The sequence below is a fragment of the Arvicola amphibius genome, chromosome 9 (assembly GCF_903992535.2).
Source record: "Arvicola amphibius chromosome 9, mArvAmp1.2, whole genome shotgun sequence".
In the NCBI taxonomy this organism is placed as follows: Eukaryota; Metazoa; Chordata; class Mammalia; order Rodentia; family Cricetidae; genus Arvicola; species Arvicola amphibius.
Window position 1 is genome coordinate 76,429,064 of NC_052055.2, and position 17,692 is coordinate 76,446,755.

At 39.0% G+C, this 17,692-nt stretch overlaps 1 protein-coding gene across 1 annotated transcript; it reads right to left on the bottom strand.

Annotated features, from left to right (window-relative positions):
• Positions 1-977: 977 nt before the first annotated feature.
• Positions 978-17,594, bottom strand: LOC119822306 (cytochrome P450 2K6-like). The gene is made up of 9 exons (XM_038341376.2): positions 17,412-17,594; positions 14,923-15,085; positions 13,610-13,759; positions 10,947-11,107; positions 8,724-8,897; positions 7,776-7,917; positions 7,001-7,185; positions 4,465-4,606; positions 978-1,165 (listed from the first exon to the last, which is right to left on the bottom strand). Exons 1-9 carry the CDS (start codon positions 17,592-17,594, stop codon positions 978-980), a joined length of 1,488 nt encoding a protein of 495 aa, XP_038197304.2.
• Positions 17,595-17,692: the final 98 nt, after the last annotated feature.

The following is a 17,692-nucleotide window of genomic DNA, read 5'->3' on the forward strand; positions in this document are numbered from 1 at the left end:
GCACAGCTGGGTTCTGACCAGGTTCTAGCCAATTACAATACCTTAAATAAAGTTTTCTTTGTCTAGTGCAGTTCTCCCTTAGATACGAATCAGATAGGAGCAGGGGAGAAGCACATTGTTGATGGTGGGAGGGTACGTTGGCTTCATAAAAGCTGGAGTTGTTTTTGTGTCTAGGGAGCCACATGGTTTTCTTTGTTCTGCTGCCAGGGTCCCTTGCTTATGATTCCATTGGGACTTTAGAGCGCTAAGCACAGGCATTCTGGGTACGTCAGAGCACAGATGATGACTTTCCTTTTCAGAACAAGTAGAATCATCAGTGATTGTACATGTGTGTGAGTATGCATGATGTACAGGTGTAAGCACACATGCCATGGCACACGTGTGCAAGTCATAGAACAACTTTTGTGGAGTCGGTTCACTCTTTCTACCTTTACATGAGTTCTTGGGGATCAATCTTAGGGTGCTATACCAGGCTTACACGGCAAGTGCCTTTATTGTCTTCCCACCCCTGTGTACCCATCTAGTAGAACCCTGATTAGCTAATACTTTCTGATCTCTGCAAACTGGCTATACTCACAACCAATTATCTGTTATTAGCCACCATGTTTATTCTCAGAATGAAAACAATGCCTTGTATTTAATGTGTGCATTAATAAGTTGAGTTTTCTCTACCGCAGTTGTGATGATATTCATGGATAATAGTGTCCCCAATTATGACTCTTGATTGGTGATTCTTAGATATCTCACGGCTAAGAAGCCCATATCTGTTTCATGTTTGGTAGTGAGCTTTCTTCTATAATAGTTAGCTGAGAAACTCATTCTGACTTGAAAAGACAGCCCTCTGTGAAAAGGCGGCTATCTGCAAAAATCATGAAGGATTTGGCCAAATACCATAGCTGTAATGAAGGGAAGGAAAGCTTTTGTACAGAGGACCACAGGTCACAGCAAGAACTAGGGCTTCAGTAAACTCAAAGAGCTTAGGCTCGGAGCAGAGCACATATCTTATGAGGCTTTGGTTGGATGGTAAAAGCAGTGTCTGGGGTTAAGTCCAGGTCCAAATGGGAGACTCCAGGGGGTGGTTGGAAGGTAAACTTCTGCATGAGACTGGCAAAGAAAAGGAAAAGTTCCATTTTTGCCAGTGGTTCTCCAGCACACATCCGACGACCTGGAGACACAGACAACACAGGAGGTTATAAGACACCAGCACAGGCTGGGCAGTGGTGGCACATGCCTTTAATTCCAGCACTTGGGAGGCAGAGGCAGGTGGATCTCAGTGAGTTCGAGGCCAGCCTGGTCTACAAGAGATAGTTCCAGGACAGGCTCCATAGCTACAGTGAAACCCTGTCTTGACAAACAAAACAAAACAAAACAAAACACCCCAAATGAACGAACAAACAAAAAACAAACAAACAAAAAAAGATAAAAATAAAGACATCAGCACAAAACCCTGAACAATCCTGGACAAAGACAAGACCAGATCACTCATTCTCCTCTAGTTTGGAATGAGTGGATCAGTCATCAACCTCTGCTGAGCTTTATTGGTTTTGTTTCAAACCAAGACCTGGAAATAACAAAAAAATAAATCCAATGGCAGCTTTAAATGATACAGCCTCAACTGAGGAATTACCCAGATGAGATTGGCCTGAGAGGTTATCTTGACTTATCATAGATATAGGAAAGCCCAGCACACTGTGGATGGCTTCCTCCCTAGGCAAGTTGGTATTGGAAGTATAAAAAACTTTGGCTGAGCATGAGCCAGAAGTATAAGCCTTTCCTTTCGAAGTTGTTTTCATGGACATGTTGTTTATCACAGTAATAGGAAAAAATAACAATAACAACATTTTAATTTGCAAATACTTTTTGACAAAGTCATGTGTGACACTAGATCATGTGTAAAAGCAAGCACATATGTCTTCTAAGTAAAAGCTAGCCATTTCGTCCACAAACTCACGTTTAATGTCAACACAACAGCTACTGAACTTGGCTAAGCGTCTGCTATTGTTCTCAAGAGAACTATGGTGTAGTAGATGACCTACAGATAAATAAGCAGTGTCACAAGGAGACATGTGGAAAGATACCCAGTAAGCCAGGGAAGGCTCATTCTTTGATTGAGAGTTTTATAAGTAAGCTTTTAAAGAAAGGATGAGAAATTCACCAGCTGGCAATGAGGGAAGGTGAGGATGAGGTCCTTGTGCCATTGGCTGGGTGAGATTTGACTCTCACTATAAATGGGACACCAGGGAAATTATATGGAAGAGCATAAGGAGCAGGAACTAGGTCACTAAGATCTTGAAAAGGTCATTAATCTGTAGAAGCATTTCGTAAGAGAGATCCAACTGGTATAATTCTGAAATCTACATTGTTTGGGATAGTTAATTAAATTGAGAAAGGAAACTTTCCTGGTAGACGTTTATTAAAATAATAAGCTCTTGGTCGTTATCTATATTTCCTAGATTGTACTCTGTGAAGAATGATCTTATTTTTATATTAAATAGAATGAGTTTTGAATTTGTATTGTAGATTGAAGGCAACTCATTTGAATGAAATGCCGCATTTTTAATGTATATTCTACTTTCAGTCCTTCTGAAGATGCAGCAGGTCTGTTTACCTACTCCCAGGAGGGCTTTAATGTGCTGCTCACATTATGGCCAGTAAATTTTGTAATTAATACAGCTGTAGAGCTCTGTTTTAGTTTTTATTTTTTTAAACATAAATCACAAATGTCCAAAATCATAGAAGACTTCTATTTTACAACAGAGGGAAAAGATCTTATGTTAACTTTTTGGTTATTTGAGAGCTACACAGAACAGACTAACTCTACATATAACTATGCATTTTCTTATTGGGCATAGTAATAAGGCCAAGTTTTTATGGGGTTCAAAGTCATGGTATTTCTTTTCTGTTTAGTTTCGTCCATAAAATAGCGAACCACTCAGTGATAAGCAGGTTTAATGTCAACAAGACATGGGTATTATTGGACTTGGCTTTGGTACTGCTATTGTTCTCATGGTCTTGCCTGTGTAACAGGTGACCCAACAGGTCAATGATAATTATAACACAGTGTCACAAGCCTTGGAGAGGGCTGTGAAAGGGTCAGCTAATGAAAGTTTGGGGTTAGCTTTTTCCATCTCCTAAGAAATAAGGACGTAACTGAATGGTGTTTAACAGGATGAGAAGCAAAGACCTTGGGATGCTAGCTATGACCTTCTATTTAAGCTTTATTGAATTTAATGGGAAATTCTGAACAGCCCAACAAGATAACACGTAGTATGAGAAGTTCCAACCCTAGCAAGAGAATCTTGTTTTACGTGTAAATCTGAGATTGCTCTCTAGAGACAATTAAAGACGTTTAGATCACAAAAGCCCTTCACAGCACAAGACTTTGACAATGTAGATGTAATCGTAAATGGAAACGGAAGGAAAGGGTACCTTCCCCACAACTAGAGGGACATAAGGACAGAGAGCTTATAGCTAACACTAATAATAGACACATAAAATTTATTTATATTTAATATTTTTCTGATAGTTTGAATATTACTTGGTGTCTATGACTAAGAAGTAGCATGGGGTTGGGTGTGGTGGTGCATGTCTTTCATTCCAGCACTCTGGAGGCAGAGGCAAAAGGATCTCTGAGTTTGAGGCCAGCCTGGTATACATAATGAGTTCCAGGATGGCAAGGGCCATAGAGAGGTCTTGTCTCATAACAAACAACAACAACAAAACCTGAGCAAACAAAAAGTAATTTTGTTTGTCTTAACTCTCTTTAATTGAGGCCCACAATACATTCCAGTTTTTTAGATTTATTTTTAGTTATATGTATGTCTGTGTGTTTGTCTGTAGGTATGTGTACATATATGGCAGCAGAATCCAAAAGCACAGGAGACTCATGAAGTTGGAGTTCCAACCAGTTATCATTGTCAAATGTGGGTGCTAAGGACCACACTCGGGGACTGGGGAGATGACTCAAAGGTTAAGAGCACTAGCTGCTCTTTCAGAGATCCCGAGTTCAATTCCTAGTACTCACACGGTGACTCACAGCCTGTCATGAAATCTGATGCCTCCTTCTGGTGTGCAGGTGTACATGCAGATAGAGCATTGGTATATATAAAATGAATAAATCTTAAAAAAGAAAAAAGAACCACACTCGGGTCCTTCGCAAAATTTCTTTTAAGTGCTGAGCCATCTTCCCAGTACTACAAAGAAAATTTTGATTTCCATACTAAACTAGGGGAAATTCCCGAACAGGTTACTTACCCTAAACATGGATGGCTGTTGCTTGCTTAACGGTCGAAAGAGACTTCACAGGGTATGCAAAGGCAGCCAGGCCTGAATACAATATTGATCATGGGGCAAAAGCAAAACTGAAAGGAATTTTTCAGCCTGAAAACCACAAGACCTGAGCATACTCTTGAGGTGACAGAGCTCTTATTTGTTAAAGTAGCTGTGTCAAGTGAGGCACCTTACCCACTGAAAAGGGCACGAAAGCTTCTTTCTTGACAAACCTCCCCTTGGAGCTGAGGAAATGAGTGGGGTTAAAAGTGTCTGGTGTTTCCCACTGGGTTTTATCCTGCAGTACTGACGTCAACAAAGGGATGACCTCGGTGCCCTAGAAATAAAAGGTGGTGTTGTTAGTGAAAAAGATGACATTTCTTTCTAAGAAGCTCCTCTGCAAAGTGTTACAACCATGGCTTGCAATTTCTAGATACGGTGTATTCTGGAAAGAAATGCGGTCGTCTGGGAAGGCTTTAAGGTCAGTAATGTGATGTTTCCTTTAGTCACCAAAGTTTCCCTCAGCTCCTCACTGAAAGCAGAACCTGGAAATGAGCCTTTAGTGTGTATTGGTTATATGATAGCAGCATGATATTTAACAGGTTCCCCGCTCAGCTTTTTAATGTTTAATAATTTCATGAATTATTGAATTCATTTCTAAGTCTGTGTGGGGGAAGTTCAGTGGTCCTCACTGGCGTTTTAAGCTTTAGATGAAAGAATACAAGAGAAAGAACCTGGTAGAATTTCTGGAAGGTTCGATGACTTGGTGAAGATTTGCTCTTTTATCCCTCAAAGTCCATGACAGTGGATGCCAAATCAAAGATTATATGGACAGATTTTAAATTATAAGCTTCTCTGCTTTCATGTTGTGTCACATGTTATAAAACAGCTTTCTACAAATGAAGGGGTGATTTTAACTATATAGGAAAGGGCATTCTAAGAAAGACAGCAAACAAAACATGGTAAAGTCATGATTAAACACAAAACTCTGAGCAGGAGGCATAGTTCAGGCACAAGAATACTTGCCTGGGGTACACAACATTCAAGTTTAGTCATCAGGAAATAAATAAATTAATTAAAGAACATATTCACTATTTTATTTTGATAGCCATATCTTTAATAATGATTTGGAATATAATCTTTCAGTTAACTCCTATCAAATAAAAAGTCTTTGTGTTTTTTTACTCAAGTAGACAATTGAGTATTTTGTTTTAAAACATGTGCATACCATCATTATCTATCTATCTTTCATCTATCTATCTATCTATCTATCTGTCATTTATCTACATATCTATTATCTAGATTATATGTAAATTTACTTTCTCTGCCTCATAGCAAACATGTTAATTATATTTATTTTACCAAAAAACTGATTGAGCTGTGCCAAGACTGAGCCTACCTCCTAGTAGGATAACACATTAATTAGATATCCCTGTATCTGCAAAGTCCTCTTGCTAACAGCATTTTACATGGATTGTAACACAGTAGAAGGCTAAAACTAAAATCCTACCACTCTTACTGCTTCTTGTGGATCACATTTAATACCGCTCCTCTGTTTTCACTTTTGCTGTGGCTTGAAGGTGGGGAGATTCTTCCCAAGGTTCTGTGTTCGTGACTTGCTCCAAAGGCTATGGTAGAACTTTAGGAGATGAGGACCATGGGACTGGTCTATTTTTATAGCAGTGGCAATGTTCCCTTCTAGGGGATTATGGGACTCCAGTCAGTCAGTCTTTGTGTGTTCACTGGCTTCTCCATACAGTTCTCTCAATGCAACCTACTGTCTTTACCAGTTCAACTTAGATGGGCCTGGAATGTCTAATCTTTGACGTGAACTGGCAAAGCTCTAAGTCGAATGAACCATTTCTCTTGACAAGTTAGCTGCCTCGTGTCTTTTATTATAGTCGTGTGAAACTGATCACTGTCACGTTGCTTGCATTAGTTTTTCTGTTTCAATTTTATTGGGTTAACTCAGCTCAATAGTGTACCTAACATAGGCTGAGAAGAAAAGCTCCAAAGGTGAGCACAGTCTTGTTTAGAGAGTGTTCCCAGAGTGGGGTGCAGTAGCGTAGGGATAAGAATTCCACATGATCAGTAGCACCATGGCTTTATGCAGACATGGGCCTACCAGCAGTGCTCAGACTAGGTATTGAGGAAAACTATTGGTGCCATGTGTGTTTCACAGCTTCTGGCCATGCTCACCTTCAGTCTAGTTTTAGGAAGCTATACATACATGTCTTCAATTTTCCATAGGAACTCAAAGATTTGGTGAAGAAGGAGCCTGGGAATCCATAGGCATGATTCCATGAGAGGATGGGATTGAAGAATGGAGGTGCCAATGAAAGAGCCTGCCTCGAAAAAGCTCGGGACCCTGAGAGTGACACCTTACCTGGCATCCTGGCTCCTTCAAGAAGCAACCTTTCATCCCAGAAAAGGGCTATATCTTCTGAATCCCATTTTTTCTCAGTTATAACATAAAATAGAATAATGTTTTATGAAGTGTTAACTGTTGTCATCAGTTGCATACACACACGTGCACACACACACACTCAAACACTCAGCTATCTTATTTTGAATGATGAGGAGGGAGGCAAGGCAAGAGATAATAAAAGGAAAGGGAGCAGGAGAGAAGGAGAAAAGTGGGCCAAGACTGTCCCTGAGCTTCAGTCTCAGTGCTTCTACCATGGTAAACATCTGGGATATACTCTCTCCTCTCGCCTGGGTAAGCCCTTACCTTTGGGATATAGTAGTTCTTAAACATAACATCTGTGGTTGTCTCATGGGGTAAGCTTGTGGGCAGTATGTTTGCAACTCTCTGTATTTCATGAACTACAGCGTCTGTGTAGGGCATTTGCGTTCGGTGCTCAATTCGAGGCTGAGCTGAGCCCACAACTTTGATGATCTCATCATGGACCTTTTCTGGATACAAAACAATTAGAGGTTAGTGTTCTGCCTGCACATAGATTCAAGTGATTTTTTTTTTTTACACTTTTTCTTTACATATAAAAGTCAAACCCAAATGTTCTCCCAACTTGGGAGCTTTCTTCATCGTCCTTCTGATTTTCTGCTTCTGTTTCTAAGGCTGCTCTGTAAATGAGCATGATTTCAGATCATCTCAGGGTGTGTAAAGAGCAAACCCTACTTTCTTTCAAAAGATTTATTTGATTTTCAGTTCTATGTATGTGTGTGTGTATTTGTGGGCATGTGAACGTGAGTTCTGGTGTCCATGGAATACAGAAGAACGAGCCTTTGGAGCTAGAGTTGTGATTCCCCTGGTGTGAAAATTGTGAACAGAGCTCTGATCCTCTACAAGAGGATCAACTAATTGCTGAGCCACCTCCCCAGCCCCAAAGCTCTCTTTCTTATTGTCAAAGGAAAGTAACCACGTAAGCTATTGTCAAGGTTACAATTTACGGGTATCCAGTATGACTGTAGAATTCTGTGTTTTTGATTCCTAGAGACTTTTGTTTTCCTTCACTGGGGTAATGCTCTGAATCTTAGAGACTTACCCTGAACCTCAGGGTGTCGCATCATGAGTATAATTCCCCAGCGCAGTGTGGAGGCTGTGGTCTCTGTTCCTGCTCCAAACAAATTACTAACGAGGGCTAACAAATTTTCTTCATTGAAATAGTCAGCAGATGGATCATTTTCCTAAAATGTTAAAATACGTCTTTAGTCATGTAATAATCTCACAATGGGTAATTGTAAAAGATTACCATAAATTAAAAACAGCAGGTAGAGCACTCTTCAGCTTAGAGGACTTTCCTTTTATTATGCAGCTGTCTTACAGAACTGGAGGATGTGGAGTAAGTGCCAGATGCTAACACCGCTAAATAAATCTGAAAATAGCAAAGGCTGTTTTTGTTTAGGAGGTTACAAGATAGTATTCAATTGAGTTATTAACACACTCCCCACATCTTATTATTGTATTGTGAAATACCATATTAATTCTCCTTAAATTTTTTTCTTTTTAAAATTTTTATATTTCTTTTTAAATTTTTTAGCAAAGTAAAAAGTAATCTTTCTTAGATTTAACAGATGAAACGCACTTCAAGATTAAAAAAAAAAGACTAATATAGGACTGGGGAGAAGGCTCAGTGGTTAAGAGACCTGACTGCTCTTCCAAAGGTCCTGAGTTCAATTCCCAGCAACCACATGGTGGCTCACAACCATCTATAATGAGATCTGGTGCCCTCTTCAGGCCTGCAGGCATATGTGCAGGCGGAATACTGTATACATAGTAAATAAACAAATCTTTTAAAAAAATTAATATAATAGATAATTATATGCAAATGTAAGCAAAACATAGTAAATAACATCTTCAGTCTATAAATGACACACTGTTAATCTGAGTTCAGTCGTCTATCTTTTCTGAATGAATGTTTTGCTTCTAGAAGTGATTAGTTAAATTAATAACAAATCTGGGCCAAAGAATCCTCTGAGAGAAGCACCATTACCTCCTGCTGTCTGAGCAGAAAAGCGTCAATGAGACTTCTGGGATCATTTTTGTCCAGATTATGACGGTGTTCTAGGAAGGTCATCCTTATGAAGGAAAATAATTCATCTCTGTTCCTTTCGATCTTCTTGTGGCTTCTTAGGAGAAATCCCAAAACAGGAAACATATTAAAAAGCTAAAAAAATTAAAAAATACTTTAAGTATGGGTATAAGCTAGTTGGGACAATGCAAGTGAAAATATGATTATTGAAAAATTGTACAAATAACAGTTTCAGTTTTTGCCTCAGCTAAGAATGATAAACAGGATTATATAATGATGCTTTTCCATTTGTCAGAATTAAATAGTCATCAGCAATTCCTGAAACAGCTCATAAGCTCTATCTACGCACACAGTATTTTGCATATTGTATCTATGGGGTAACATAATTAAAGGTGATACCGTATACAGCAATAATATCAGCTTTATGCTGATAGAAAGAAGCCCAGTGCTTCTTTAAAAAAATCTTCTGTGAGTCCTGGTAAATGACTGAATCATCTTAATCCCAAACTACACAGTAAATTCACTTAAGTTTTCTGTAGAATCACAGAAACACTTCAGTTTGTAACAGACATTATCTGTAGGTCCCATCAAGAAGTACCGCTTTATAAAGTCATCCCCAACCCTATAAAATGTTTCAAGAAGACTTTGAAAGGGACACCTTTGTATTTGTAGAAAAGATTCATCAAGTATACGGTATTACTAACTTAGCTCACACATATTGTTAGTGGTTGGTGTGCTCTCAGTTAACCATCTTCCGGTCCAGATGCCCCTGGAAGAGTACACGGTTGGCACCAACTAAAGCAACAGATTTCAAGAAGTTCTTGGTTCAGATGTCAAGAGAATGAAGGCAGAGTGCAAGGGATGGTAACAACATGTGCTAGATATCTTGACCAGAGAGGCAATCTCCATCTCCTCTTATCCCTATTTAATCTGCAGCTGGAGATGAGATGTAAGAAAGATATTTTTTAGGATGTCAATGGTTCTCTGAATAAAGCTAATTTTAAAGATTCAATACTTGTCTATTTTTTTTTGCAACTGATAAGCAGTGCAAGCTTTGACATTCCAGGTACATCTTTGCCTTTTGCCAAAATTTCTCAATATACTTATTTTTAGTTAGATATGATCTAATATTTAGGCACCTTCTCAAAGAAGTTCATGACTTCCCCAGATGACTTAATGATCCAAAGAGGCAAAAGATCCCTCATCTAAGGTTGTATGAGTTAGCTGCCTGTGCCCGTCCTAAGCATCAGTATTGAGAGGTGATCTGCATTTATAGTAAAAGCCTAAATTGTTCCAAAGTGAAATAATATGGTTGCCTGTAGTGATACTATTCAAAATTTTACAAACCTCTTTTTTCCTCCTTGGGTCTGGAAGATGGAAGATATAAGTTTGAAAAAACATATAGCACATGTACTGGTTTTCATCTGCATTTATATCTGTGTACCACTTGCATGCCCAGTGCCCACAAAGATCAGAAGAGGACATTTGATCCCATGAAAATGGATTTTCAGTTGGCCGTGACCCATCTTATGGATTCTGAGAATGGAACTAGGATCCTTTGAAATAGCAGCCCGTGTTATTACCTGAGTAGCCATTTTTCCAGCTCCCAGTAGATGGAACTTACAATGATAAAAGAATCAGGTTGCTGAGCCACTGTGACCATGTGTATAGATTAACAAAGATTGAGATAGTGTTTAGTTGAGCATTTTCTTTCTCTTTAATATGCTTTTAGTTCTTTTGTTAAAACCCCCTTTCCTAACTGAATTCTACTATACACTTCACTTTTTTAATTGGTCTTATTGAGCTCTACATTTTTTTCTGCTCCCCTCCCTGCCTCTCCCCTCCCTCCTTCAACCCTCCCCCAAGGTCCCTATGCTTACACTTTTTATTTAATTGATGCTTAGTTCATATCCCGTGAATGGTTGTTGGTGTAGGTAAATGACAGATGGCTACAATTATAAGACAGACCAAAGCCATACATTAGTGTTTCTCACAATCCATGCATCAAGGTATTTATTGCAGTGCTTTGCAGTGAGAGAACCATAGAGTAGGTTAAACAAGCATGTTTGCCATACCATTATACTTAGAAGACATTAGCATCCTTTGTACAGTCTCTTGAATAGTCAAGTAAACCTTATAGGATCTAAATCACAAAAGGAAATAAAAAAAAAAGAAAAACCTTACCACAATTCTTGGGCTTCCAAGGAGCTTCACATTTTCACCAATTAAGGTTAGGAGTCTTAGGAACTGGGGGTCTTGGTAGTCAAACCGTTTCCCAAACAACACGGACACAATGACATTAGCAACCGAAGCATTCAGTACTCTTTTGATCTCAAAGGGTTTTCCTAGAAGGCAATTCATTGAGCAGGTCAGGAATAGCCACATACGCAGTGCTAAGTCACTTCCAGACTGCCTGGGGCAGGCTTTCCAGTGAAGAGTTTCGGAGAAGGATTAGCTGTGATTGTGTCCTTCAGGGATGTGAAATGTATAGCTCTGGCTCATGCCCAGAAGTAGCCACAAATGCTCAGATGGCCACAAACGAAATGAAGTGGAAATGTGAAAGAAGACTGGCATTCAGCTCAGCTAAAGAAACAATAATATGGCACAGGCAACTTAACGTGTGTGTGTGTGTGTGTGTGTGTGTGTGTGTGTGTGAAGCTTTGTAGTGCAGTGTGTGGAGAGAGAGTTGTTATTGCACAATATATGGGAAAACATCACTCACTATAGTAGGCCACACTGAAATTTGGGCTAGAAATTCTACTACATTCTGATGTTTTCTGCATCACTGAAATCTACACAGAGTGTGAAATCAGACTTGGTTCCGCAGGTCTGTATCCGTGTTACAGGGGAGACTGAGGTAGGAAGAGCTAATGTTGAGGACTTCCTAGGCTGTAGAATGAGTTCAAGGCTACCCAGACAGCCTAGTGGGATCGATTTCCAAAATAAAAGGTAAAAGGAAGGCTGTATCTGCAGCTTAGTGGTCACGTGCTTGCTTAGTATACATGGGACCAAGGTTCCTTACCCAGTTACATCTCCAACAGACATACACTAAAGCTTACTTGGCTTATGAGGTTATTAAGTATGTGTCAGTAGGTAAAAACCTATTTACTTATTTATTTTAGGAATAATATTTTGAGGGCATGGTAAGAGGAGGGCATAATCAGGTTGGCCACTTACTAGCATGCCAACTTTGTACTGGCATAATTATTCATCTATTTATTTTTGAGGGAAAATATCACGAAGTAGCCTTGCTCGCCCAGAACTTTCTATATAGCCTGACGGGCCTTGAACTCATAGCAAACCACCTGCCTCTCCCTCTTTAGTGCTGAGATTAATGGGTTTTAGTTAATTTTCAATTGCTGTGAAGGCACCATGAACAAAGATGTGTGTGTGTGTGTGTGTGTGTTTGTGTGTGTGTGGCATTGAATTTGGCTTACAGTTTCAGAATGTTAGAGTCCACTACCATCATAGATACATAGAAACAGAGGGTAAAGTAGCCTTTTTTCCACTCTGCTTCCATGAACCATGAAGAGTTAAATGAAAACATGGTGGGGCACAAAGGGTGTAGTCTAATCATAATAGACTCAGTATGGGACCTAGGGCGGCTGCTCAGACTCCGATTGTCCTCCCTCTGCCTGGTGTTTCCTCCAACAGATGGAGCAGAGCTCCTTCAAAAATGGGAGTCTTTGGCTCTAATATCATAGGTCAGGGAAATTTCTGCAGCCAACTCCAAGACAGAGTGGCCAATGAAGATTAGAATGATAGTCCTAGTTTGCTTTGAGCAAAGGGTTTCTTCAGAGAGAATTTCCAGTTTCAGTAGGCTGCCTTTGAGGGGGGACATCAGGAAAAAAGAGTGCAACAGAACCCAGAGATGTCTAATTGCCAGGCATTCGTCAGGGTCTAGCTTGGCACCTGCTGACACACCCCTAATGGCTGGTAGCTGGTGATCATCTTGTCAAGTGCCCTGCTCTGTGGTACCTAGCCTTTACTAATGAATTCTTCCCTTGTCTGGACAAAGGTAAGGATCTTCTTGGCAGTAAGGCACCTTCCTGCATTGGAGATGAGAAAGTTTAAGGAAGGTCAGGTAAAGCACAACGATAAAAAGGACATATGATACACATAAGGATGACTTGGAAATCTCAGCCTTGCCGGTAGTGGCTCCAGCCATTTACTGCTGAGTCAGCCTGCTTTCTGACTTCTCCCTTAACAAGCATGATTCTCCTGCCTCCTCGGTCTATCACCCACCCCCTGGCAGCTGCTCAGATGGAAGACTCATCTGTTCTGCTGACCAAAGCACCTCTCATCTGTTCTTGAACTAGCTGTCATGGGCCAGTTTTTAAATTCCTTTATATAGGAGACAAAAACTTTGAAAATGCCACTGTGTGTCCCTGGGTGCTATGTACTATGTCAAAGTTAACTTCTTGGTAAGTAAATACTGCATTACAGGAGCATTATCATATATTATTTGAGAATAAAAGGACGGCATATTTTCAAAATAACTTTCAAACAGTTCAAAATTTATTTTATATAAAAGTAAATTCCAACTCATTCATATATATATATATATATATATATATATATATTTATATGAAAATATCGAAAAGAGAGGGAGGGAAAGAGGGAAGGAGGAAGCTCAGGGAGAGGAAGAGGCATAGGAAGGAGAGAAAGGAGCAGAAGAGAATGAGAACGAATGTCTCATTTGACATGGACAGTATTTGAGTAGACAGCATTGGGCACTTGTCTGTCCTTAAGATTTGTTTTACAAGTTAAATTATTTCAAACTACATGACTAAATGTACCTTTCGTTGATTTCTTGCTCACGAAATGGTTTTATTTACTCTACAGACCTTTGTGAGATTCAAAATTCTGTACAAGGTGCTGGCATTCCTCTATGATCGTGCCCTCTATAATCTGCTTGCCCATGCCAAAGTTCCTCAGCGTGGTCAGACTGAACCTTCTCATTGTTTTCCAGTTTTCACCATGTGAAAAGACAATTCCTTAGAGAGAAAGGAGTGTTTTAGTGTTACCTCCAACAGTGTTAAATTTAGTGGTCAAGGACAAATAAAAATTATAGACGAAAGCTTTGATATTCCCTGCCAGAAATAAGGGAAGAATGGGTTGATGGCATAGTCTAATAGTAGCTATCTAGCACTTTTGAAACCCCAGCTTCATTTCTCAACAAGTTAATAAAGAAAACAAACAAGGTCTCCCCGCAAAGATTAGGAAGTCTCCCTTTTTTTTCATTTCCTAGAAGAGTTGCTGTAGAAAACATTCTAAGCAGTTTCCCTTCTCTGTGAAATTTACACACATCTTTTTGAAAACCACGCCATCGTTCTTTAGATGTATGACTAGAATGTCTTTCCTAAAGATCTGGAGACCTGTCTGAAATGATCAGGGAGGTAAGATCCCTGTTTCTCAGCTCCGCTGGGAAGATAAGAACCTAGGGTTAGGTGAGCAGAACTTAACCTAGCGTGCATACATACATATATGGTAAATTTGTTTCTCTTTGTGTGACTCCAATTAGCAAAGCCAGTATCATGAGTCCTAGCTAATTTCTTTTTCATCCTGAGAGGCTTCAGTGTGAATATCTGATGCAGTATGTAAAAGGCATTCCTTGCTGGTTTTATAGTGGTGGACTGTGAAGCACATTGTTCCCCTGTAAAAAGGTATTTTCTTTTTCTAGTAGTACAGCAAGGACTTCTGGGTTGGGAAAACATTTTGTAATTTTTGTTGCTGAATTCAGTATACAATTTTTGAGCTTCTCTTTATTTTTTTTTTTTTTTTTTTTTTTTTTTTTTTTTGTTTTTGTTTTTTGTTTTTCGAGACAGGGTTTCTCTGTGGCTTTGGAGCCTGTCCTGGAACTAGCTCTTGTAGACCAGGCTGGTCTCGAACTCACAGAAATCCGCCTGCCTCTGCCTCCCGAGTGCTGGGATTAAAGGCGTGCGCCACCACCGCCCGGCTTTGAGCTTCTCTTTAATTCTTATATCAAGCTAGGTGTCAATGAACAATTACAAACAAATTCACTATTTTTCCAGGGAGAAAGATTAATCAAAAGCATATGAAACTATCAAAGTAAAGAGATAATAATAAATGAATAGAACATAGTTGATATTTAACAACTTTAACCAAAGGGAGATATTTGAAGTTTAGGGGTCATTACCTTTTCCATCAAAAAGTCTTTCAAATATAGGCACCCGAGAACGCTCCCCAAATTGATTGCCATAATTAATAAGGGCATCTTTCACCGTCTCATAGCCAGAAAGCACTACCACCTTCTTTGGTCCCATATGAATGGTGTAAATGGGGCCATATTTCTTGGAGAGCTTTGGTGGAAAAAAAGTAGAGAAAGAATTGAAACATCACAGTATAATCAAAAGTGAAGTCGATCATGACCTCTGGCCTGCATTACTGGAGTTACTCCTCCAGCCATCGTAGCCACACTGGTGGCCTTCAGTTCGTGATCCCTGGGCTCGATTTACTTCAAATGTGAGAGTAAGACTTGTCTTTTACTACAGAATGGAACTATTGTCTATCCGTATTATGTTTTTATTTGAAAACAGAAAATGCCCAGCCACAACTCTGGAAAAACAAAACATTTCTTTGGTACAATACTAATATATTCCACATGAACATCCAGTTTCTTAGAGCGTGCTATGATGTTAGGACCAAGTTAATTCTCCATTACTGGTAGCATTTTTTATTGAAAGAAATATTCCATTTTCTTATTGAAAGGTAGCAGAAGCCAATATATATGACATCCTGATTTACTCTTAGTTCCGTTATATCTCAGCTCCTTTGCCTGAAGTAGTTATCACCTCTATAGAGCAGAAAGGTTATTGTATCTTCATGAGGTCACACAGTAGGTGGTGGTGCGCACAAAAACAACACAATCAGTGGCACACTGGTTGAGAGCCTGTGGTCTTTACCAACCTGAGCTTAGGTGAAGACTAAAACGGCTCAGAATGCTCCTTTCTATGTGAAACTTACTTATTTAGAATTGTAACAGAAATCAAAGGACGATTTAACAGTTTTTTAAAAATAGTACAATTAAAATCACTCTTTCCAAAGTAGAAATTAAAATGGGAATTCGAGAACAGAGTGTTTTGTTTGAGAACTGCTTTGTATTGGGAAGATTAGCATATCTCAGAAAAACAATTTAAGGATAGATTTACTTAGAAAAGATCCAGATTATGGAAAAGAGTTGAAACCTCCCTCTTCTGTGGGTGGAAATAGTTCAGAACAAGGACATATCTGTGGAAATGAGAATGAAAATGAAAAAACATGCTGCAAAGAATTTAGCCTGGTTAATATATAAGCAAAGGACAGGAGTAGTGTGGAAATAAAGTTGAGGAACACCTAATTAGATGAAGAAATTTGCTGAATGACGATCTCATTCTTATGAGAAATTAACTCGATTTTGAATTGTAGGATAAGGGGCCACAAAGTTGTTTTAAGTATTGATTCTAGGAAATAATTTCTGTGAAGTAAACTTATCTGTAATATGGAGATAAAATGCCATTTTATTTTTCCCCAGGTTGGTTAAGGGGAGTGTGATAAATGTGTTTATTTATTAAATAAAAAGCATGAGGCAAATTTAAAGCAATTTTATTTTATTTTTTGATCGATTGAGGTAATATTATAGTTTTTTTCTTCTTCAATACCTTGTCTTTTAAGATTTTAATGTTACACTGGGTGGTAGTGGCACATGCCTTTAATCCCAGCACTCGGGAGGCAGAGGCAGGTGGATCTCTGTGAGTTTGAGGCCAGCCTGGTCTACAGAGTGAGTTCCAGGACAGGTTCAAAAACTATACAAAGAAACCCTATCTCAAAAAAACCAAAATTTAAAAAAAAGAAAAGAAAAAAATATTTTAAAATTAAAATGTTACAAATTCTTTGAGAACTCAACTCAGAAACACTTTAGAACTTAAAGTTTAAACTTTATATGATTTGTCAGCTCCAAGTGGTGTCATCAGACCAGTTCTTGTATGAACTCTGTAAACTGGAAGACAGCAACACAAAGGACAAGAGCTGAACTCATTCATCAGACTGATGGAGACCTCGATCCGAACTGTGGACACAGAGTAAGCTGAATTCATTCATCAGACTGAGAGAAGACCTAGATCTGAACTGCTGGACCACTGGTATAGATTTTCATCTTATTTATGGTAGAGTTTTGAGTAGTTAATCTGAAGTCTGCAGATACACGAATAATCAAAACTTAGTTGTTTTGTAGTAGGTCATATAAGAAAAAAAAATGTAGACCAGAATATTTGAGGTGAAGATTACATGCCATAGATACTTGAGAATATAACTGTCACTTAAGTCCTTGACTCATATTGGCTAATTTTTACAAACACATACACACACACACACACACACACACACACTCACACACGCACGCGCTCAAACACTCACACATAGAAATTTTAGTGTGTATATACAGTTTTAAGCAGCTCTGCCAATTCTGAAATCTGGTGACCCCAAAACACATATATGAACTGTTGTTAGCACATGCAAGTTAATAAGCATCTCAGGTCCAGAATATGATGTAACAACACACACACACACACATACACACACACACACACACACACACACACACACACACACCGCCCCAAGAGAATTATCATGTATGCCTTTTTGTCTTACCTCTAGCATGGTTTGATATGGCCTCTTCAGGTTGAGGATGTGTAGATTTCCAATAATTGGCCAAGGTTTGGGTCCTGGAGGCTGTAGTTTGGATGCTTTAGCCATAAAGACTTTCACGTTTAAAATAAAAATGAGAATGAGTGCCAAAAGCACAAGTATAGCAGAAGAATCAAGCCAACTCATTATCTTAAGATGATATAATTATTAACAAATTAGAGATCTTTCCAATTATGACAGGTTAGAACCAACGCTTCTGATGAAAACCAAAGACTTCAAGGTGT